The sequence below is a fragment of the Haliaeetus albicilla genome, chromosome 6 (assembly GCF_947461875.1).
Source record: "Haliaeetus albicilla chromosome 6, bHalAlb1.1, whole genome shotgun sequence".
Lineage (NCBI taxonomy): Eukaryota > Metazoa > Chordata > Aves > Accipitriformes > Accipitridae > Haliaeetus > Haliaeetus albicilla.
In genome coordinates this window covers 8,557,437-8,582,324 of record NC_091488.1, presented here as the reverse complement: position 1 = coordinate 8,582,324, position 24,888 = coordinate 8,557,437, and the positions used below count along the sequence as shown (strand labels likewise).

General features: G+C 45.4%; 1 protein-coding gene across 1 annotated transcript in view; it reads right to left on the bottom strand.

Annotated features, from left to right (window-relative positions):
- The window catches only part of TSPAN7 (tetraspanin 7), a 98,650-nt gene that overhangs the window by 19,542 nt on the left and 54,220 nt on the right, over positions 1–24,888 (bottom strand). The window contains exon 2 of the mRNA XM_069784936.1: positions 106–294. Coding sequence (XP_069641037.1) covers positions 106–294 — 189 coding nt within the window. The remainder of the gene's footprint in view (positions 1–105; positions 295–24,888) is intronic.

Genomic DNA, 24,888 nt, shown 5'->3' with positions numbered 1-24,888 from the left:
AAAAAACATGTTAACATCTGGTGAAGCTTGGCAGGGGGTAGGGGGAATCCCAAAACATCGACAAAACCTCTTCCCCTCTTGCTTAAGGCACTTTGGCATGCTTACCAGTTTCAGCATCCATGGGCTGCCACGACAAGTGGCAAAGCAGCCGAAAAGGCCGAAGACAATGATTGTGGTACCCGTTCCGATGAGCACGTAGGGGGCATTGGTGGAGTTCTCAGCAATGAGAGAGATGTATGTGCCAAGGGTGAGCTTGCCCCAGACGCCAACTGCGAGAAGGATAACGCCTGTGATCTGCAAAGCAAGAGGAGGAACCGTCAGGAGTTACCAGGGAAGGCATCCAAGTTCAATGTACAGTAATCCTGAAGGGATTTATTGGTGCTGTTGTGTTGGCAGAAGGAAGACTCAAGACTTTAACTAACTCCAGAGGGATGGACAGAGAAAATTAATTTCCAGCATCTGGAGATGTTACATTAAGACTGCCACCAGAGGACAAACATCTAGGACTAATCACCACAAAGCTGACGATTGCCAAGGGAGGATGTAGTGTACCACCTGCAGGAATGGGCTCTCTGCTCCTACAGCACACTGAGAGAGGCGGCCAACTCCATCACTCTTACCAAAAGCCAACAATAACTGCCCAACAATTTTGCCACAAAAACTGCCTGAACCACAAAAACCTGCTGCTTGATGTCCCATCCTTCTTAACGCCAGAGTTTCAGGAACACGAGCATCCCTTGCAGTGCATTACTCTGCCAAGTGAGCCTTCCCCAGGCTATACAGCAAGCGATCCCGCTGGCTGCGCAGAAGCTTTCCCCCCCATGAGCATGGAGTGGGAGGACACCAGTGGGCCCTGGGAGCACCCAGCCTCTTGCCCGAGCTGTTCAAGCAGAGACGGCCATACCGCAGGGCAGCCGGGGCACGCGAGCTCCCAGGGACGCGGGGGAAGCCCATGGTGTGCCGTATGCCGACATCGAGCAGTGGCCGCAACAGGGACGATGCCTGCAGCATCTGTTGGTCGTCTCCCGATGCTGACACACCTGCTTCAAGACTGTACACACGCAAATCATTCCCACAGCACGTCCAAAGGTGGGACACGAAGGGCCCGTCCGGACTGCCAGATCTGCAAACGCTTCCTGAATTCCCCCCACACTTCTTACTAGCTCCTCCTGGCCACTGCCGAGGGGCAGGAGCAGAAGAAATGTCCTGACAGTATTCTTGTGTTCGCTTTCCAAGTTTTCTCTTGTGAACATTTTTATACTGCTGTGAAATCTTGAAATTCAACGCTATTACAGCAGGGTTGCCCTCCAGTTGTTTGTGGAGGCGATCCTTGTTCACAGTTATGTTGCACCTAAAAAATCCCAGCTGAGCTACGCTGTAAGATCTTTCAGCTACTTTTCACACAGGTCGATGTGAATTAATTCAGGGAAAGCCTTCTCGAAGGAAAAAAGGAAAGCACCTTTTTTACCTAGGCTGGCTCAAAAAGGACTAGGCAGGGTGTACCCCCATCACTGCCTTCCCACTGTGCCTTTCCACCGTCCTGCTGCTTGGCACTAGCAGGCAAAAAGGAGCTCGTCCTCTGCTCGACCTGTGTCTGCGGCAGCGGCAGCAAGTGCTACTCTGGTGCAGCACTTCTCCCCCTCTGGAGAGGGAACTGCGTTCAGCAGAGCTGCTGAATAATCAGAGCCACCTAAGGAAAATACCAGGAGGAGGGAGGATACAAAACAGATGCTCTGAAGAAAGATACAGGGGGAGGGATGCAGAGAAAAAGAAGAAACCAAAAAAAGAGAGAATAAGGAGAGAAACGGGAGAGGGGAGCAGGCAGACAAAAGCAAATTAATGAGTCCTCATAGAGAGGAGATCCTTTCTATCCTAGAGAGAAAATAATCTCACCGGGCAATTTTGGCACTTCCCAGTTCATTCCCTTCCTTCCCCAACACCTCCCAGAGCTGTAGGGAAGACATGCCCCAACCTGGCTCCCACTCAGAGCACACTGGAGTGCAGCACTGCCAGGGAAACCCATCAGGTCCCTCTGTCTCCCTAAGCCTCCCCTGCTCCCCCCGACCAGCCACGGCAAGCGTCGGCATTTCTGTCACATCTTGGGGACAGGATTAGCAGAGATTTCTCCTCTCCTGCCCACCGTGGCAATAGGAATACATCTGGCTCCTGTCCATCTTTCAGTGCAACTGTGTGAAAAGTGCTGATTCCTTGCTCTTATACCCCACCAACTAACAGCTGAACGTCAAAAAAATCACCAAGTAGCTTACATACCCACAGGCATCAAATGCCTCCGCTGAGTCTCGTTCCATCCACACACAACACTGTCTTCACCTCTCTCCCTCTTCTCCCTAACAAAAGCTTTTTCAGAGGGTGCAGATTAATCAGCAAAGTCCGAAAGTGAGCTGTGGGGGACTCGGAAATCCGCAGAACAACTTTTGGTTTCTCGCCTCCAGTTCGACAAAGGGCTGGTTTCTGTGCCTGAGCTGCTGAAAGTTTTACCACTGTCCCCAGGGAGACATAAAAGCAGCCTTCACTGCCAAAATGAACAAACAGCTTCACATTTGAAAGAGAACTCAAGCCTTGCAATAAAAAGCATTTTTAGTCGGCTGTTTGAAACAATTACTAACCCTTTACTATGCGTTTTAAGAGTTTGGTTTCCCCCTGTCTCAGGGGGCCCTATCCAATTTATGGTACACACAGACTTTGGAAAAAAGGAGCAAAGCCTCTCGGTGTTTTATTCCCCTTCTGCTTCTTAATAGAGCTCCGATTTACATGGATTTAAGGAAATCCCTCAGTTTGTGGGGAGGTCTAAACCCCCAGCAAGCTTGGCACTGTGCAGAGAGGACGGGACGTTTCCACAAAGACACGCTGCAGACACGCCTCGGGTTGCAGCAGCGCCAGCTGGAATTTCGCTCGTGAAGAGGAAAAACCAGAAGACTTCCCTGCAAACCTTTTCATGACCTTTATTTAACAGAGCACGAGCAGCGGTATGACTAACACCAACCTCCACCCAGAGGCAAACCTTGCTTCCTTATTTTCAAGACACACTTTTTATCCCTATGTCTCTGCTCCATCACGGAATCAAGGGAACAATCAATGTACTGGACTCTTTTTTGGTTTGGATTTTAGGTTGGTTTTCTTTAAAAGCAGGAGGGACAAGGGCAGACAGAACACTGGGATGGCCTGAAAACAAGGCAGCGGGAATACACACCGCGCCTGCCACTCACCATCACTACACGCATCGTCTCCTACTCTACCTCTTGCCCCAACAGGCTGCGGAAATGAGCCTTGTATGGTTGTACCTGATTAATGAAGCAATTCCTTCATTTGACCTGAAACCACCACGCCAGCCTAATTCTGTGTCCAGTGTGACCTGTGGGTCAGGCCCAGTAGGTGCAAGAGCTAGGTGATGTGGGTCCATTTGCATCTGAAAGGTCTAAAAGAAAACTCAGAGCACCTCCTGCAATGAAAAGTCTCTCCCCAGTCTTCCCCACTCCCTTCCCACTGTAATGTTTCCATTCAGACCGTGACCATATAATTCAGTGGCGAAATGGAAAATGACCAGGAAATCATCGAGATAAACAGTGGCAGAGAGATATATGGATATGATCAATACTTCTTCTCCTGGAGGTATTTCAGATGTCCTGGCAGTCAGAGGAGAGTGACCGCAAGCCTTTCAACTTTTAGAGCCCCCCCTGAGCCACGATTCACCACCCAGAGCAGCTTTATTTATAAACACCTGCAACAGCCAGCACACATGGAGCGAGAGAGCAGCAGTCCCACTCCACCAGTGGACTTCTACAGCAAAACCTGGCCTTTGTGTGGCCCCTCCAAGGATTAAGAGGGTTAATGGTATGGAAATGGTATGACAACTACAGCCTATGCTGAAAGGGTGGCACAACCCCACTCCAGGTCCTCAGTAGACACAGAAGAAATGAACTGGCAGCTGCAGAGCCTACAATGCCCCAAATGAGACATCTGGAGCGGTACAGAAAAACAAGCCTTAGCAAAGGCATAAAAAAAAGAAAAAAGGTTTGCTTCTAAAAAGCGGCTACAGGAGACATCCTGCCCAAATGTAAGGAGCTGTGGGAGAACTGTCAGTAGCTGCTCTTTGGAGGGCTGGGACCCCATTCCCCCCACAGCCCCCGGGGGTCAGAAGGGTCAGAGCAGCCTCTCTGAGCTTTGGCCCCGTTTTATGCAACACCAGTTGTGACAAGCGTGATATGATGAACGCAACCCTGGCTTTTGCCACCTCCCTCGAGCATCTCTGACTTCGTGGGTTGTTGTTTTTTTTTTTTATGGTTTCAAGCTCAGAGTTTGAGTATGCACAGAGGCGGCCGATCGGAGGAAGGATGCACAGGGAAGGGCTGCCTAGGTAGCTCAGCCATTTTCAATATTTACCAGCTGTCATGTACCGCACCATCCCCTTGCCCAGTGGCTAATGACGGGTCTGCGTTCATGGCGCAGTGCAAGGCAGGAGCTCCTGGACAGGCAGGAGGGCGAGGAGCATCCCGTGGGCACGCTGCTGCCCTTGGGGCAGGATGAACGAAGCCCACGGAGCAACGTCCAGGGGTGGGCTGGCAGTGCCTGGGCTCCCAGTTGCATCAGGGAGCTTTGCTCACTTGCCACCATTGCTGGGACCCCCTGACATGGAGACCCTGCCCTCCTAAAGCAGATCTCTGAGCACCCGCTTTGTCACAGCGCTGGGTCCCACAGGTGACGGGGAGCCGAGGGCAGAGCCATCTACACTGCATACAAACAGAGCCAGGCAGGTGAAACCCACCCTCAGTGCTTACGGATGTGAAACTCGCAGTGTGGACAGAAAAATGGAAGGTGCGATTATTACATGATGAGGATATCCAGCTTTTTGTGCCGTTCTCTGGTGTGGTTAAGGCAAAGTGAAAGAGAAAAAAACCCCAAAATACCAGGATTCATGGCCTGTCACAAACATACCCAACGCTTTGATTCAGAAAAGAGCTCTGAAGTTTTCCTTGGACTTTATACAAACCTTGGTTTAAGCAGTAATAGCCCACACCTGGATAAAACAGTCAAAGCACGCATCCATCCCCAAACAGACAGCATCATTAGAGAGGGATCTGTACCAGCAGCCAGGGCACGCCTGGTTTATCCGTGCTCAGGGCCAGTTCCTACTGCCATAACAAGCCCCAGAAAGTCAGACAGGTTTCGAGTCCACGAATGGCCTTGCAAGTGGTTTGTGCTGGTTTTTGTCAGCTCTTTCTGATGCTTGCAAACTGTCCCGCCTCTCATGCTATTTTCACGGACGCTCCCTTTCTGCACATGTTTCCAGGTCAAAAAGCACTTCATTTCGCCTCCTGACATACAGTGATCTCCTTCCAGCTGCTGTCGGGAAAGCCCCAGGCCTCGGAGTCCACCCAGCGAGGGAACATCCCAGCCATGAAAGTCTTGTGCCCCATCCCCAACACCACCCACAGCACCTCCTGCTAGCGGCCGCCACCAAAGCAGTTCTTATTTTGCTCTGGTGATGGCCCCACTGCTGGCGTTGCTGTTGTGCTGCTCCAGCACAAGGGGCAACCGACTCTTCTGAACACGGTGGCCACAGGCTGAGGCTCCCAGGGCTGCTCCTGTCCCCTGACAGCACAGCCCACCACCAGACCGGGCAGTGCGGCTAGCTTCTCCTGCTCGCTCCTGGGTGGGAGAAGTCGCCGTCAGTCTCAGCAGAGCAAAGGTTTTTGCAAGTTACTGATACCTGCTCCAGGCTCACGGATGCCAAACTGAGGGAAGCTGAGAAAATTAAGACACCCTTTGATACGCCGTTACTGCAGTGGCCTTTCAAGACCAGCAACCTCGAATCACTATTTCTTTTTGGGACCAGAAAAGGAAAAAAAAAACCAACCTACCCTGCAACTTCTGGTTCTTTTCTGTGCCCTTTCTCCTGCCTTCAACATTATTAGAAAGCTATTTCATCCTGGATTTCATCAAAGGTAGATCATGTCTTCCTTACAAAAATTCACTGTGGTGGAAGCCCCTAGACTCACGTTTCCTCAGCCAGGAAACCTGAGATGTAGCATTCAATAAAACATTATTAGGCCTGCCCTTCATCTAGGTCAAACATTTAAAGGTTAAAAAAAAAAAAAACAACATAGGAGATATCCAAATAGAGTGAGGATTGTAAAGACTACACACAACTAGAAATTGCATTGTTCAGCACTAGCAGGTCTCACATTTCATTGCGTCTGAACTCAGGCTCGGCAAACACACCCCAGAAAATCTTGACTGATGAGATGGCAGGAAATGAAGCAGGTAGGCCACCTGGTCATTTTCTAAGAAAAACTCCACTGAAATCAGGATGTTCCCATGGAGTTTTTTAATCTAGGTGAACTGGCATGTTCTGGCTTAAAAAAAAACAAAAACCATTGGGGGAAAAAAACCCCCAACCATCTCTAGCCCTTGCTGTGGCCATGCGCATCATGGCCAAACCTCACTGTCCTCCCAAGCACCGTTCTGCTCCCCTGCTCCTTCCCAGCTAACATCTCTGTGAATCTCACATTTACTTCATGTACCACACACTCACTCTCACATCTGAACGAACTGGGGGTTGTCAGGAGGACAGCAAGACTGCGCATGGACCACCAAAGCATCTCTCCTTGCCTTGCCCTGCCTCTCCTCAAGCATGGTATCACAGAGACATCCCACTGTATCACAGAGACATCCCACCAGTCAGCGATTTCGGTCAAAGGCAGACTTTCTAGCTCTTTTGCCTTCCTTCAGTGTTAGCGCAGATGTTTCCAATGTTATCTGCAGTATTGCCCCTGGTTCTGGAGCTGATTGGATGTGGTGAAAAAGTTAACATGCTACAGGCAGGCAGAAATACAACTGAACCGAGATGTTAGGTCTAACTTCACTTGTCCAATAAACCACCTGCTTTTAAGAGACACATGGGCAAAGATGTGGCCAACTGCGTTAATACAAGGGTATGTGCTGCAGCTTTATAGGAGGCAGGGAGAGCGATATTCTGGTAACATTGGGCATTGCTCTAGTCAGAACTAATGCTAAACACATGCAGTTTCTCAATAAAGGGCAACAGAAAAAATGTCTAAGAATTACTTCTTTTAATAGTGCCAAGACAAAGATTAAACTATCAACCCCCTCCTTCTGGGTAACAGCAGCGAAATATGTAAATAAGAGAAGAGTATTCAGAGAATAACTTTCAAAAGTGCGTTATCTTTAATTCTGTCAGAATTAGGCAGGGAAACACTTCGTACTCCTTTAAACTGAATGCACGCTACATCTTAACCGAGCCTGTTGTCTTCATACCTCAAATCTCACAGAGCATTGGTCGTACAGTACGAAGGCAGCTGCTGCCTTAAACTGAGATAGGAGATATGAAAGCTACTACATCTCGCATCCACAGAGATTCAAGAGGCCCAAATGCAGAGAAACTAATTTATACACAAGGCCTCCATATGGAACATTTAAAGTTTATCATTTACAGAGGTGAAGATAAATGTACAGCAGTAATTGCTAGTTTATTTGTCTACATAATTCATGTCCTCCTGTTCATTACAGACGTCAGCTATTTTGATTCCTAAACTCTGGCAAAATAAAACTTGGAACCCCGTCCTGACTGATACAGAGCACACAGGAATCCCTACTGCTTCCAAAAGCAGCAGGAAGAGCTCAGCATCTCCCTGGACTGGTTCTTTATCCACAGAACTGCGATGCAGGAGGGCAGCTTCATTAATCAGGATCTCATGTATCACTTCTCTATTTCATTTCATATTTGCAACCTTGCTAAATGAATGTAAAATGTGTGCAACTTAAAAAGAGATCCAAAGCAGCAGCAAAAAGTCAGATGCAAGGAAAATACCCCTGTTGCTGCTATTTTCAGCTCCTTGATTTCAATACTTCCTTTTCCAAACACCAGCCTCCCTGCATTTTGGTAGAGGTATGCTGCCTCTGCACAGCTCTACTGCAATCTTCTCCTCAACCAGGCCAGAGAAAGTCTGTACATAAAATGGATGAAGCCAGGGGAAGGCAGACAAGAACTAATGCAATCCATCTTGGCTGAAGCTGAAAGGTCTAGCAATAGGTTTAGCAGGCTGTGAGGAAATGAGAGAGGACCAAGGCACACAGCTAATTAGATCTACCAGACATTTCCCCAAAGGCAGGAAACTTTTTCAGGAAGAAAACGGTCGACCTTGACAGCATCCAGAACAAATCCTGCGTTAAAAGCATGTCCAGAGAGGCTTAAAAATAACTGGCCTACCTCTGAAAATTTTATAACTTTCCCAAAATAGGCAAGGGATCACATTCAAAACGTTCTTGCTTTACAGCCTGCCAATGGGAGTGGCTGGCTTTGAATCCTCTCCTGCCTCAGCCTCTGGGCTCTCATCAGGCAGGCAGGCGACTAAAACAAACATAAATCTTCCTTTGAGCTTCAATGTCAGCTCTTCACAGGCAGGAGCAAAGCAATAAGAAAAGATATGATGCAACATGAAGATGCACGTAAGCCAGCAACACAGCTGAATTCTCTATTCTCACATCTGGTGATCTTTACACCTACAAAACCAACTTGGGTTACCTTTTGCACAGGATCGACCTCTGCTGGAGCTAATAAGAAATGAGGATGTCATGAGCTTTATCTTGGGAAGAAGGCAACACTTTCATGTCCTTACCTCCCCTTTGGAAAAAAAAAAATTATGCCCACTGACAGAAAAAAGAAGTCAAACACAAAACCACCACCAAAGGTATAGTCACCAATGGTGCTGCCTAGCATTTCCACTAAAAATGAAGATGCTTAAAAAAAAAAAAATATTCTGATGATAGACGGAAAAAAAAGGTTCTGGTAAAACTTCCTTGTCTGTTTTTAAAATCCACTATAATTATACTCTACTCAGTGAAGACTCTACTCAAGAAAAAGTTGCAAGCCAATTAATAACAATTTTGGGACCATTTGCAAACTGAGGGACAGTCTGTAAAGGTCAGTGTGTTAGGAGAAAACACCTTCAATGGCCATTCTGGTACATTACTGTTCTAGCGCTTTCCAGTCCCTGACTTCACCATTTCTTAATACATCCCCAGGTAACTGACATGACAATTTTTTGTCTCCCTGCTCTTCTAACTCAGGCCCATCCCTCCTCTTCTCCTCCTCCTTTCCTGCCAGAGTTTCCCATCTAAATAATGCCTTCCTAAGAAAATCCAGCCAAAAAGATTTAAAGAAAAAAAATGCCATAAAATTAATTTGCTAGATTACATTCCTCTCTGCTATCCATTGCCTGTCTCACCTGGGTAGGCTGCAACTCTCTGGGCGCAGGGTTGTCTCTTCCCAGTGCACATGCAGGATGTCCAGCACAACGGGTCTTGCTTCGTCCCTTCGCCCCAGCAATCTATTTGAGTTATGATCCCTGCTGCTCTGCATCCATCTAGTACCAGCTGCTGTCACAAAATTGATTATCCACCACAGCTCTCGCTGTTTCCATCCAAACCTGCGATTCTTATGTATTAAAACTACTGGCCCATGCCCTCCCTGCAGAAACCTACCACCACGTGCAAACTACGGCAACGGGGATGCTGCCTCTGCTCTCACGTTGCCACGCGATCAGAGCTGAGTATCTAGTGCACCTGGGCCAGGGGACAGTCACCAGATTTGCCCTGAAATACAATGGAGTTTTTGATTAGGCACACTGATGTCAAGCTTAACAACCCGTTCCTGCACAGCTTCTTTCTGTAAGTGGACTTCTATCCTGTTTCCTTTGCAAAAATGTTGTTAAGGTTCAGTGCTTTTCCTTGCTGGGACACTATTACAAGTACATGAATAATTGTCCTGAGTGAGCTGCCGCCAGATTAGTGTCCTCAGAGGTCAAATTTTAGCACTGGTAGAAAAAAATTATGAAAAGAAGGTAAAATACTGACTCTCATGTAGGTGCTGAAGTGAACACTAAGTTATTATGGATTTGATCTGGCTCCTCACCACTGACTCTGCAGACAACAGAGTGTGTACTTACCCCTAACTTTGACAGTGTCTCTATCAACTACAAGGAAGGAAATGCAAATTGTATATACAACGCAGCTGTTTCCCAGCACCCCCACTCATCCATACACTAACCATACACCAAAGTTTAATAACACTTTCCACACAGGCCAGGGCAGAAATGACAGTCAGGCCTGTGTCACTTATTTTGTAGGAAAAACAAGTGAAAAGTCACAGGGAGGTGATTGCAACCTTCTCCTTGCAGCCAGGAGAAGAGGCCAATGATCACTGAATGAACAGCAGGGAAGAAAACATTAGAGTCATTTTGTTTGCTGCAGGATGAAGAACTGGATATAGCCCACGAAGTCCTAAAAGCACTAACAAAGAGTGTGGGGGGACACACAACACAAGAGCTTGAAAACACCTTGTGGCTCAAAACTAATCATTTCTTGTTAATACAGTAGTAAATACCTATTCCTATAGAATTTTCCTATAAGGAAATAATTAATTACATGCCACTTGTAGAAAGACTGAGGAAGAATAATGAGATTTGGGACCTGATCTCCGTCCTAAGACCATGCACATAATGAATGCTCATAATAAACAGTCATATTCTTACGGTGAAAACTCAGCTTTATTACACCTTGCACTTACAGAAAAATACTTGGAAATCTTAGTAAAATTAAGTTCTTCATCACAAGCCTTATGCTTATTTTTATGTAAGACACTTCATTAAATGAGAGAAAATATTGTTTTACAGTTTAGTCACCAGTGGCTCTATTAATCGATTTATCTTTTAAGTCAGCTGCAGACAAAAATATGGTCATCTCTGGATAAAAATAAAATGCAAAAATACATTTCTGCTGGGAATTTTCAGACCTAATTTCTTGAAACGTAGCTTTAAATATGCATGACTGAACGTCTAAGGAAAAAGAACTTACAGTTTGGAGACATCAAAAGCAGCAGCCCACTCTGCAAGCTAAAGCGCATAATTAGAGAAAGGAGGTGCCTTCAGCACCCATCGTTAGCTTGTGGAGCACGGCTCAGAGCCCTGCAGCCATTCGCGCTTCCTGAATACTGATTCATCGCACGTGCCGCGGCTCCTACGCATGTCAGTTGTGGTCACTGGTGGAGAACCTGCACGGTGGTCTTGTGGCCACCGGAACAAAAACCAGGCTGGTGGGGGGCAAGCCTGCCTCAGACCGAGCTTGTGGGGGCACAGGCTGTTTCTGGAGAACGGCTGGACGGCTTCAGCTTTGACCTGCTCAGCAGCCAGAGCCTCTGCAGAGCTGCAGCCTGCATCAGGCTGGACCACGCATCTCAGGCGGGTGGCTAGCTGCGGGTCACCTCTTTGCCCAAGCCGTGATGGAAGCAGGATCGGGCCTCACCTCCCCTCACCCGCAGTTCCTCTGTTGAGCTGTGGTTACAGACGGCGGGCAGCCACAGCCTCCCTCGTCACAAATCGGGCTCACGGAGCTGTTTTCAAGGGCCAGCAGCTGGGCGAAGGCTAAGGTGCAAAGCCAGGACCGAGAATGCTGCTCGAGCTGGACACAGCACCAGCGGGCGTTTCACATTCCCTGTCTCCGTCCCCTTCCAAGAGGTACACGCTGACAGACACGGAGACCTGAGGCAGCAGTGAGGCAGCATTTTTGCAGCATGCACCTGGTCAACACACCTCCAGGATGCTGCAGATGCCGCACCTGCACTGCTGAAACCTCATCTGCAGCTAAGCCGCTATTTCCTCCATTTTTCTTCTGAATAGCTTTCTTCCTCCATCGTGTATTTGCTCTGAAGAAGGCCTAGTCTGTCTGGTATTTGGCTAGACATCGACTCTTGCTACCAAAGTCTGGATATGGCTTATCCACGAATATCATCCAAACTCACAGCATTAAAGGAGTGCCCACCACACTGCAACTGGATTTCAGCACAACAAAAGGCTAAGGGACGGGAAAGCAGAGATGGTGTTCCTGTACGTGACAAAAGGAGAAGCAAACCTTCTGGCATTCAGATTAAACCTAATTCAAACCAGTCTTAATGGGTCAGGCAGCCTTTGGGATGGGTGGAGTTGATGAGAGGCAATGACGTCACCATCTAGATTTAAGAGCGCGCAGAGCGTGGAATCCAGCCCTGGCATCCTCGGTATGGATGAACGCAGAAAGGAGAGCATCCCACCTCACCAGTCACCCTGAGTCAGTGTCTGTTTCACCAGAGAAGACTTTTGTTGACATCTTCTGCTCTCAAAGACGACAGTGCCCACCTGCTCTTCTATTCCTCTTGGGCAATGCAGTGACTGGTGGACAAAAACATTGCCACAGAGCTTGAGAGTCACTGTCAGGACTGACATCCAGTGAACGACCGTTCTAGACTACAGGAGCCACATCACAGGAGAGCTGTGGCCCTCTTCAAGCTCTGCCTTTCTGCTATTCATTGATGGGCTTCAAGAGATGGAGCAATTTCCCGTGGTGGCCTCTCAGTCTCAGCACTGGATTTCCAGGCTCTCCCTCCTGGTCCCAGGTGAAGAACAGGAACCCGCCCCTTTGAAGATTTCGACAGTCAGACAAAGCAGCCCTGTAACAGCCTGTCCTTTAAACGAGTCAATCATTTTGTCCACCGATGACCTCCGAGCTGCTAGCACAGCTCTCCTCCGACACCAGCCTGGAGAGCGGAGCGCAGCATCGCCTGCAGCCTGGCACTGCCCTGCCGCATCGCTGCTCTCAACCCCAAGCCTTCAACAAGTATAACTTTAAATAGGTGTATTCTCAGTTCAATATCAATGAGAAATCACACTCCTAACCAAAGAAACAGGGCTTGTTTTGAAGGTCTAGTACTATATATAGCAGAATAGAAGGAACTAACTGATCATCAGTAAACTGATATAGCCAGAGAATATCTACCTATGGGGCCTGAAAGTTTTTGGAAGCTTAAATGCAGCAGCTGTCCCTCATATTCACACTTTCAAATCCCTGCAGCAGCAATATACAAAGATGACAGAAATGTGGTTTATGCAGCATAATACAGTTTGACCTCAAACTTTAAAACAGTTATCCAATTTTACTGAGATACAAGACTTCAAAAGATAAAAAATGCAAGATAATCAAGACTAGATGTTTTGAAACAAGAATATCCCCTATTTAAATCCTTTATTGTTTCTTAAATGCTCTTGTTGATTGCTTGCCTCCTAATAAATCCATGAAAATCTAAACTTCTGTAATCCTTATGTGAAGAAAATGAAACACCCTGAAAAACAGCCTCTAGTGCTATCCATGGCGGTCAGACTAGCACTACGTTCAAAGCCCATGCTGGCACAAGAATGATCTAGACTTCAGTGGAAAGAATTCCTTGTACCTCAGGACTAAGGTAGGGAGGACTTTGAGAAAGTCTCCGATGAAGGAGTTTTGGTAGTTTCAGAGCATCAGACAGCACAAGAATTCCTCCCCGCACGTGTAACAGTCTTCAGGCATGTAGCAACAAACTACAGCATCATACTACACCATCTTAAACCCAAGAGAACCATCAAAACTTCTTCATCTCTCAAGAGGAATAAAACAAAAACTACAACATGCAGTGAGCGTACAGTGACCATGTGGTGCAGTTCATCCAGCTCTAGAGTAGCAGAAAACATAACGTGTGCATCCTGAGCACAGAAAAAAACGTACTCTTTTGCACTAGCACACACATTGGATGACAGCACACACCACAAAAGTTATCAGAACAGATACAGTCAGCAAAGACTCTGCAAAACAACTCTGAAGGGAGTTGCTGCAATGCAGTTTAGGAGAGGAAGCTCCTCCAGGGAATTACTGCACCCATATAACAGACGCGCATAGTCAGCACGTGGAAAAAGGATTCTCCATTGCACCATCACCAGCAATGTGCCCACAGGGAAAAGGTAGCAACCAGGCCTGTTGGGTGCACAAAAACTCTTGGGCAGATGCAGAGCAGTACCAGTCCAATTCCAGCCTTAACTAGGCACTAGTCTGCCACTATCCATATGGCTATTACATTTCTGTAATGATGACTTTGCTGATCTTTCACAGCTTCCTCTGAATACTGAGAGGCAGTAACATAGTATATATAGGGCAGTAACATAGTATATATAGTAATATTCAGTATAACACAGCAGCATGAGACCCAGAGCGATTTCTTACTGTGGGAACCAGAGGAAAAGAAAAGCTATCAGTTTGTTTATCTGCTGGCATTACAAAGTTAAGATTTAGCAGTAAGGAAACTTGAAAAGAATTAAAAAGTGATTTACAAGCTCATTAGTCACCACACACAGCAGTGGTGTGAAACTCTCTTGGAACCACTTTGTATTCAAGCATCTATGCTCCTAATAACCTTCAGAAATAGTAGTATATGGCATTGAAATGTGCAATAATAGATATGCAATGAAATTCAATAGTACCAAATTCAAGGTCATGCTACTGGGACCAATGCCAGAAGTTTCAAGCTCCTAAATTTGCAAATAATAGTGGAGGAAAAGGATTTCTGAAGGCCAACTGACCACAGTGTTCATGAGGAACCACTCGTGGCACACACATAGAGAAAAAGGCACGTGCAACCCAATGGTGCGTTTCCAAAGGCAAGGTATTTCCAGAAGAGGCTGCGCACGGGCTGCCACCGCGCAAGGCACCGGTGAGCTCCATCTGCAATGCCGTAATGCAATCTGCAACGGGCTAAGTCCGGTTATCCCCATTCAAGAAAGGTGAGGTGATACTGCAGCAGGTACAAAGAACGACTCCCAGGATGACGAGGCAACGGAGAGTCTCTCTAGCAGGAGGCGAGACACGTGGCTTTCAAAGCCTCGCATGAAGTGGGATAAAGAGGGGTAAGGGGATATGAACCTGCCTGTAAGGGGATTACACACCAAGGTCAAGAGAGAGATATTTAAGCCAAAGGACAACTACGCTGGGAACAAAGCGGGCGCACGCTGGCCGTGAATGCATTTAAGGGTGGAAATGAGAGTAATGAGGTCAGGAGCAGCTTCCTCCTCTCGGAAGAGCAAGGTGGGAGGGAAGGAGGAGAAGCCGGCAACGTGACCGCAGCCTGCGGAAGATGACAGCTGGGCAGCCTTCATCCCTTCACCCGCGGGAGGGGGGCTGCTGGGCAGCGGCACAAGGGGAGAGCAGGAGGACCCTGCTAAAATCGCTAATTGGCTGGCGTCTGTGACGAGGAAGTGAGGGGCCGGGGGGGCTCGTAGCCCTCACCCGTGCAGTGCCAGGCTGCCTCTGTCAAGAAGGTCGTCAGCTGCAGCGTTCGTTTCAGTTCAATCCATGCAAAAATCACTTTGGGAGCATGTGTAATGATCTGATAAGGGCTTTGTTTAAAGATTAAAAAGGGTTTTATTATTGCAACCAAACCCCTAATGTACAGATCCCATTTTATGGAAAATCACTGGTTATTTACATTCTCCTAATCATACTCAGAATGAGCCGAGAGCTGCCATTCCTACTGCGGGACTGCTTTTTTTTTTTAGAAAGGACACATTTCTTTCATAATTGAGACTCCTGGTTCTTTCCTTTTCTCCTTTCACATGAGCCATGTTTTCCTCTCCAGCTCTTCCAGGCACTGTGCTGCAGTGAACTTCTCCAGTGGATACAGGTCTGCTTTTGGCAAGCAGTGCACAGACGGTGGATCCCCACTATGTTGCTGTACGGTTCCCACGGGCCATCATGAGAAAGAAAGTGTTCTCGTTTCAGCTTACCCAAGTCAGTCCTTCAAAACCAATGATGTTCTCTAGAACCATCTGTATTTGCTCTCACCCACACCTTGCCTACTGCCCCTCCACCCAAACACAGGTAGCAACACAGCTAAGGAAGCAAAAAAGGTAACAAAAAAAGGCTAAGGAGGGCAAAAGTAGGGTTTATTCCACTCTAAAATAACCCAGTTTTGTTCCAGTGAAGGTCCAGCACTCTGGCTCTGTGTCTGCACAACAGTTTTTCGTACTGCTCTGTTTTTCATTTGTGTATGGCTCTGCTTTTCATGTGCTGCTCCTACTAAAGAAGACAAAGTCAAAGCCAGAAGTCGCTTTTAATACTCAAATGCTTTTTTAGAGAGAGGAAGGAAATGTCTGCCCCAAATCCCAACAGGAAGGCATTCTCATGGACCGTTGCATGTAGATGCTCAGTGCACTCTCCTGGATTGCTGGGAGATGGACTTAATAACCAAGGTTGTTCTCTCAAGTCCTACCTTCCTAACAGCTAAAAGGAGGAGGAAGGAGGCAGATGAAATTAAAATTTGTCAGTTCCTCTAGAGCCCACACAGTAGACAGACACCATGTGCAGCCAGCTCCTAACTTCTAAAAGTTTTTTGAAATGTGTAAGTGCGCATTTTTAGAATACACAGTCCTTAAAACCAGCAACTGCCTACAGAAAAATCAGACACACGTACCCCTGAAACAACTATGTGGATGTCAGGGGCCTTCTGTGCAAGGCCAGCTGTCAGCTAGAATGACCATCAACTCCCTTCTTTGCAGGTTTAGCAGGGATACGATGTCTTTATCCGCAAGCAAGTCGGATATTCAAGGAGGTGATGCTCAGCTGTGCATGTGAAGCTATGTGATCAGAATATCCTTATCCTCAGCGGAAAAAAGATGACTGTTCCACAAGCTGGATTGGTAGAAAGGGGCAAGTGACAACAAGGCAGCTTTGAAGGACTGCAGAAGAGAAGCTACAATTCCCTAGCATACTCCTAGCATTTAGCATAAGACTGCAGTGAGCTGGCCTTGTAGTACACCATCTTATTAAAATAAAAATATTTCCAAGAATCAAAATTCAAAATGATCACCCCCCACATCCAACACATCATAGCTTATAAATATTATTTCAAAATACTTTATGACCTGTAATCATTCACCAAAAGTCCCTGGATTATATCAAAAGAAACAACTGAATTGTGTTTTATATTTCTATACATACACACATACGATTGCTTAAATGGTTGAGATACAGGGAGTGCCTGTTTGTGGGTATTGCACTTGGGTATGTGTCTGAAAATAAAGGCATATCCCTCACATACAAGTTGGGTTTTGCTACACGTTAGATTTGTTTAATGAAAATGCCAACATTTTGAATGTGTGTATGACTGTATGCATTTACATGTAGGAAAAAAAAAGGTTTTTTTATCTAGCCTTGCACTCAAACTGCTAAATTCCAGCTCAAACAAACCCAAAAGAAGTCAGCCAGAGCAGGAACAAAACTTTAAAAATTTCAATCCAGATGTCTGAAGTTGTGAAGTTCTGTGGTGTTATTAAAAAAAACCCCAAACAGTAGAAAATACCAGATCATCATAATACCAAGTGACACTCCCAGATTGCTGATAACATGCATCTAAGTATACTGCTGGTACTTTAATGCTCTTCCGAGACACAAATGAACCTTCAACTCTATTCTTCATCACGAGGGTCAGGCGATCAGGAAAGCTTTTTAACTATAGGTCTCCCATCACTTAAACTCATCTTACGTTCTGGTGTGGATCCAGAAACTCTGGACACATGCAGGATTCCCTCACATCACCCTGAAGCTTTGCCACAGCTCCCGTGGGAGCACGGGGACTAACGCCCTCGTGATTTTGTGGCTGAGCTGCTGTGAGTCCCTTCAGAAGAGCCTCAGGAGGCAACGGCTGCTGCTTCCATCTGCGGACCGCTCATCCCCACTGACGTACCTCCATCCAGCCTGTGAAATATCCTTTGTCAAAACCAGTGAAATACCTAAAAACTTCTGAGCAGGAATGCTCCTGCTACTTGAGATGCAGTGTAAGATTTGCAGAAGGTATGGATTAATGTTATTTATTTAATCAAACTCTTAGATTTCTATATATAATACTTGTGGCTCACTTGCTCCTTTCTCCTTCAAGTTTTCTTTTCTTGAAACATCTACAATGATGTCCTAAATGACAGATGGACCAAATTGTACGGGACTTTGCATATCTTATTTCTATGAAAGATGATTCATTTTTAAATACTTTAAGACTTCTTTATTCCTATTCATCTCATCAGCTCTAATCAGGTTTTGATATACCATTAACATACTTACTAACCAAATCCACAATCAAAGCAAATAAATGAAGTAGGTGGATTGTTTAAATGAAAGGAGAGAGGAGGACTTTATCACAATTCCTAGCTCTGGCACACACAGTTTCAGACTCTGATTTGCAAAGCCTTTCTGAAGCCGCTCAGAGCAGCCACTGGAAAGGTAGAGGTGAGCAGCCACCCCACTGGCTCTTGGTGCTGCTCTTCAGTCCCCCAAACACGAGATAAATTCCCCACAGTAAGAGAAAGAGATGAGGTTTGTTCTGCGTGGCACCTCTTCTGAGTTCCCTTTAAAGTGGCTGCAACTAAGACAACTGGCAAAAGCCCCTCCATGCATTCGGCGCTAGTGCACTTTCAGCTTCGCTGGAAATAGGGGTAATAAAAGAAGCCCATGTTTACATACAGCAGAGAAGAACTATGTTGAGGAAGCAATTTCATTTACAAGCTTGAATGGAAGTACTGCAATTAATGGAAAGTAAAAAGACAAATATAAAAAGTAGGCATTAAAAAACCTGTTATATATTTTAGAACAGCAATTAAAGGAAATGATTCAGTGTAGAGCGCCCATTGAAAAGATTGAAGAAAACGGTCGCCTCTTTCTCAAGAAGAATTACAGTTTGAAGGGAGGTTTCATGCTAGTATAATGATGGTTTATTTACAGATATTCAATATTTATCTTACTAGCATTCATATTAGCAGTAAGGCAAGCTAATGTTACCATCATTATACACATCATTCTGTTTTATTTCATTTGACTGGTTGTTGTAAAATTCATGTTTGCACTGTTGCCAGTCAGTCTTGTTCAAGCCTCATCTATGATCTTTAAAGGTTCCAATCTGGGGAGCCACCTACTAACGAGAGAAAATAGAAGGCATTAAAAGGCTGAGCATGAGCCATACAAATTCCTAGTTGATTACTCTCTTACATGCATTTACTAAGCTTTCCTATTTTACTTCACCAGCTCTTACTACACACTGCCAGCAGCTGTCACTAAGACTGTACTGTGACTGGCTCCAGGCAGGCATGTAGCTCCCAAATTCGCCATCCTATCTGGCTGTAGCTGATGCTCACCGTTAATCCAGGATGACACACCGGCAACATGGTCGATTACCAAATGGGCTACACTAAGCTTAAAGTATCGGACCCTGGCAGCGCAGGAACAAAATAGTAGCAGTATCAGCAAGGAAGGCAACAGCAGATAAAGTTGCTACATTCACCTACATACAATGAAAAAATAAATAAAATGCCAGACATACCTTTTCCATTTCATGTTGTCAACCTCATTGTTAACACACATTACAGTGCTTTCACTTCCAAACTCCAGGCATATACAAAAGGAGCACATCCCCCTACTTAATTAACATATAAAAATATAAAGACCTGAGTTTTAATATGGATTATATTATGGGTGGACCTCATGGCTTCCAAGCATGTCAGGCTGTTGGGGAGCTCTCCTGCCAGAACATTGCTGAGGACAAAGCTAGGGAATCGTGTACTTTCCTAGGATTCACAAGAAAACGCACAACAAAGCTTCCAGCTGTGATAGCCCTGACAAACAGCTCCAGTACGTTCTGCTTCTTCAAAAACATGTTATTCCCACCTAAGTGTTACCAACAGGGAGTGCTCCAAGATCAACCTCTGGAGAAGACACACTCCAACAAGTAACAGGAACTTCTCTGAGAGAGTCTACATCATCGTTGGCTTCCTCAGCCTGTAAGTCTCTCTTGGACTTCAAGACTCTGCCTACAGGTGTAGATTAGTGTAACAAAACTCAGTGTAAGACTTCATGGAAGCGGAAGGTGACGTGACTTTACGAAACTCCGAAGCTGATTTTACTTACTGACACTCTCACATTCAAATACTCATGAGCACCAAGACGCACGTGTCCAAGCAACTAGCCTGGCCGGGATCACCTGCGTACACACACCACAGAGGTCCAGAGATGCTGGCTGCCTAGTCCTCACAACATCTCCTGGGTTCTTCTCAATGGGACATAGAAAACAGATCTGGGGCTCATCTTCCATACCATTTAAGAGTGAATATTGTTCAGAAACTTCTGCCTCATTATTTTGTTTTGCTCCTCTCAGAAGTCTTCGACAAAATTCCTGAATTTCACAGTCCTTTTGTTTTCTTTATCTGGGCATCCTATGGCTCCAGTCTTCTTCTTCTTCTTCTTACCCTCTCTTTAGGTGAGGTTTTTCTTCCTCTTCTTGCCATTTGGTTCCTTGATTGAACGCATGCAAAGGGTGCTCCATCGCAAAACATGCTGTTCCTTTAACCCTTGTTCTGCTGTTTCTTATGGAGGTTTCACACACAGACATTTCCATTCATACTTCACTTATGTTGATCTTGGTACTTCAGTTACAAGTTTCTACACTGCAAAGTCTTGACGCATTTTGCAGTGCATTTTGCTGCATTGCAGCTGCAGAGATGCCTTCATTATCAGTAGAAAGGATCCCCAAACGTGCCACATCAAGAAACATAAAAACCTAGAATTAACAAGAATGGATCTTTTTTGTTTGTGCCAAAAGGGCCAGACTTTCAAAAAGATATTTTAGATACACTGTGAATTAAGCACAGAAGGGCTGAAAACTCACGGCCTTGTAGGTTATGCAAACACCATACATGACAGGAATGAAATACCAAATGAATGCCTTGTCAATTAAAAAAAAAAGTACCATTCTGTGATATAGCAAGAAAGAAAAACAATCTGACTTGCACAGTTCTTTGCACAATGCAAATCACTTACAACTAACCCCTTCTACCATTACACCATCCCAATAGACCAGGCAACAAGATTTGTCTCTCAGGGCACCAGGTTCCTGGACTCCAGGTTCCAGGTTCCCAGTTTATACCATACTAGAGAAATTACAGGAGAAACAACCAACCATCTCCATGCCCTAGACATTGGAAAGGGACTTGATGCATCTCTTCCAAGAGCAGTGTGGTATTGTTTAGTATCCAGGAACAGAAGATGGATGATTGGGAGCTCTGGATGCTCTCTCTGGCTTGGGGAGAGGAACACACTTTCGTTAGAAGTAAAACAACACGGACTTATTTAAACATTAAGATGCGTGCCATTCATAAAGGCAAAAAACTATGGCTGGATGCTAAGGCACAAATGGATAAATGAGTGTCCAGATAAGAACACATCACAAGAATACTTCACATTGGATAAATGATGCCACTGCGAGATGAAGCTGTCTACAAAACAAAGCTGAGGCAAGCGCACGCCCCAGAAGCTGCCTCCCCTTTAGTCAGAGAACAAGGGTCACAGCCCTGCGAAACCAGAGAGGATTGACTCACGGGAGCTGGAACGAGCAGGCACCACGCAATACTTGTCGCATTACTGCAAGCGGGAAACACTGGGGAGTTTGACGTGGCTAGCGCGGGCATCCCCTTGGCCCTCGCTGGGAAAAACTCATCAGCACATCCTAGACAAGGCTGAAAACAAACCTCAAGGAAGCCTGGTAAGTTTGGAATAGTTATATTTGGTCTTCTCTTGCTACCTGCTCACTGAGTACACCACATATATAATAAAAAGATGTTAAGTTCTCAAAAGTTAGTTTTCTTTTCACTAAAAGGGCCCATGTAGACCGGGAAATCAGAAAGTGTGAATGTTCCCACAATAGAAGTACGTTGCCCCCACTATACATAAATATTATTGCCAGCACAATTCAAGGCCTGGCTCTAAAGTACTTAACACTTGGGAGAAATTTCACCTTAGCTATTTTGTGCTACAGGTGACAGCACAGCAGAATGCCCTGCTACTGAGAGGGCAAGAACGAGAAGAAGATAAATAAAGGAATACAGGAAAACATAAATAGAGAAAAAAGCATAAATAACTGCAAACAAAGGAAATCTTCAAAAGCAAACGTGTTCTCCCAAAGAAAATTAGCTGAAGTTTTTTATCTAGCAGGAGCAGTTTTGGTACATATCTTCACCCACCAATGAAAAATAAACAAAACTGTTTTAAGGCAGCTCTGCCATCTTTCATCCTTTTTCATCTTTGACGGCTATTTTCCTCCATCTCTGTGTTTTACACTCCTCACAGGTGCCTGCGCATCCCCTTCTAGGCATGCCTCTGAGGCACTTGGGCTCTACAGCCCAGAGGTAGGTTTGTTCTCTTCTAAATGCCAACCCAACACAAAGGGAAGCCAACAAAACCCACGGGGAAGCTGCCAAATGTTTCAGTGGCTCTAGATCTCCTCCCCCCATGGAGGGGCATTCAAAAGCCACTCGTGATCTGCTGGGTACAGAAAGGCAGAACAAAACGGCTCTGTTCCACTACACTCTATTACTTTCTTAGATCATCTAAAGAATATTTAAGAGTATCCTTCAAAGCAAAGCAATGCTTAAACTATAATGAAAAAATGTCCCTTCTACATGCTTTGCCCTCTCCCCCACTAGGACTGCTTAAATACAGCCAAATTCCCCTTTGTGCTAACCTGACAAAGTAAGCCCAACTTACTTTGATCAAATTTGCTGATAAATTCAGATCTGTAAGGGCTTCTGAAACACATTTACGCATGTGTTGAAGAAAACATTTTCTCATTCAAATGGATATTTTAATGTCAACCCAAGTAAATACGCCCCTGCTGCATCATTACAGGAATTGCACTGTTTAAGAAAGCAAATATAAGAAGAAAGTAAAACCTATTAGAAAATGTTGATATCTTTTCACTGTCCAAGCTGATAAAGTACCAACAGAAATGGAAAACCAAGCCCGTCCTGTTGAAAAAAAAATAAAAAAAAAATTCTTGCAGCATCTATGATCAGGCATACCACTGGGTATGAGTCGTTGCCTTCTCCTTTTGGCATGGCTGGCACCTGGCAGGAAGCCATCAGCAAGGTATTATCTTCACTGTTATTTCTTGAACTCATAATGTTCCATTAAAATGCAACAATATTATGAAAATGTTCCTTTCAAAACTTAAAACCAGCATTAGTTTTCAAATCAAGATCACCAGTGTACATCTTTAGCAGCATTGCCTGCATTACTGCTGTTAAATGAAGCCAAAAAAATCATTTTATTAATTTAAACAGATGTTCTTTTTTAACATAAAAATATTTTTTTTCAGCTTGCCTCACTTGCTTTATCAAATGAAGGCAGAGGTAAGTAGGAAGTGGGATAAAGCCATGCAGCATGGCTTACTGAAGCTTAGTTATTGCAAATTAACCCAAATAATTCTTTCTGAAAAGCTGACTCACTTTTTATACAACAGGAATACCGCTGGAACCATCTGAGTTCCCTTCAGTAAACCTGCTGACAGAACACTATGCAGAAAACACAAAAAAAGCTGTACAGAAACAGCCTGATGATAAAGGAGCTGGCAACACGGGGGGAAGCTGCAATGGCCTTTGCCGATGGGAGTTATTAGAGAAATTCTGCAGGCATTGGAGCTGACTTATTTTTATGCGCGTCACAAAAAATTAGGAAGATCCTAAGGAAAGTTTATCGGTGATGGAACTGGCCGACACTGTCACACAGAGGAATACTGTCACACAGGAGACACTGGAGGAAATGGAGGCATTTCACGCCAAAACAGAAGGAACACGATTAACTGTGTAATGTCCTCAGCACATGAATATAGTTCTCTGCCACATGCTGATCTCAGTCATCAGGAACTACAGATGAAAGACCTGTACCAGCTGCTGAGAAGGTGAGTATTAGCTACCAGTGCAATGCAGGTGTGAAAAATGCTTGTGCAAGTGATGTATTTCCAGTAGGCACATGCAAATATGGGTGCTACAGAACAAAGCACCGATGAGATCTCCTCTGGAGTAGAGTATGATTCTGGCTGTCCATGATCAAATATGACATAATTAAAGCATGGAATATCTAGAGAAGAAATGCTCAGCTCTTCCACCTCTGATCAGCTTCGGTATGAGGAAAGAACAGAAGAACGTGGCTTGCTCTGCTGAATGCAGCAATAACTGAGAATAAGTCCAACTGTCTTTGAGCTCAGCTGGCTTCCCTTGTTTACTCCCAAGGAACTGCATGGGTACGAAACCACAACTTGTATTGTCTCAGGATAAAATTAGGTATTTAACCCCTCATACAGATGAGTTTCTGAATAGCTTTTCAACAGGACTTTTGGAGGCAACAGCCAGTGAGCTCTGAGACAGAGTTTGGTCAATACAGGAAGGCATCAGATGATGTAGGTACCTGCAGTTCTTTCCTCCAGGAGGTGCTTTCCGTCCCACATTTCTACAGTTCCAGAAATATCTACATACCACAAAATCCATATTCATGTTAGGTCTTTTTCAGTGTTCAATCATACCAATAACCAGTCTTCTAACCTGGCTGCCTGCCCCCAAATCCTGTCTGTCTGCTCTGCCTGACCTGCACTCAGCACAGAGAACAACCTGAGCTTGAAGCTTGAAGTGGTCTGTACTGCCTAGCAGCCCTGGTAATCCTGCATTCACGATGGACAGCAGTGAATGCTCACAATGCTGTGTGCATGCCAATAACACATATATTTCCTGGCAGCAAAACCTAGAAGGAAACAAAGGTGGCATGAGAAAGCAAGCTCTCATCTCTTTTCTTTAAAATCTTCATCAGAAGACTGAAGGTTCTCAAACTCCAATGTGTGACTCCAAGCCAGGGTCACTGGTGCTTGCAGGGAGCCTCCATGAACACCGTGACTGCTGCAGAAACCACAGTTTCCCAAGCTCCCTAGTGGGTTCCTCATCTTCCTCCAGCAGCAGCACAAGTCACACTCAAGACAGTGCAAGTGCAAGGTCTAAGGGTAGTTTCCAGTCATGCTCTTAAATCTTTTTGCAAGCACGCATGACCCTTGTGACTGTGTGGATCATGCATAAAACTGGCTAACAGCCAGTTTAAACTAGAGCTGGTTGGAAAAAAAAAGCATAGGTATTTTTGTGGGGAAGATCTCATTCTGGT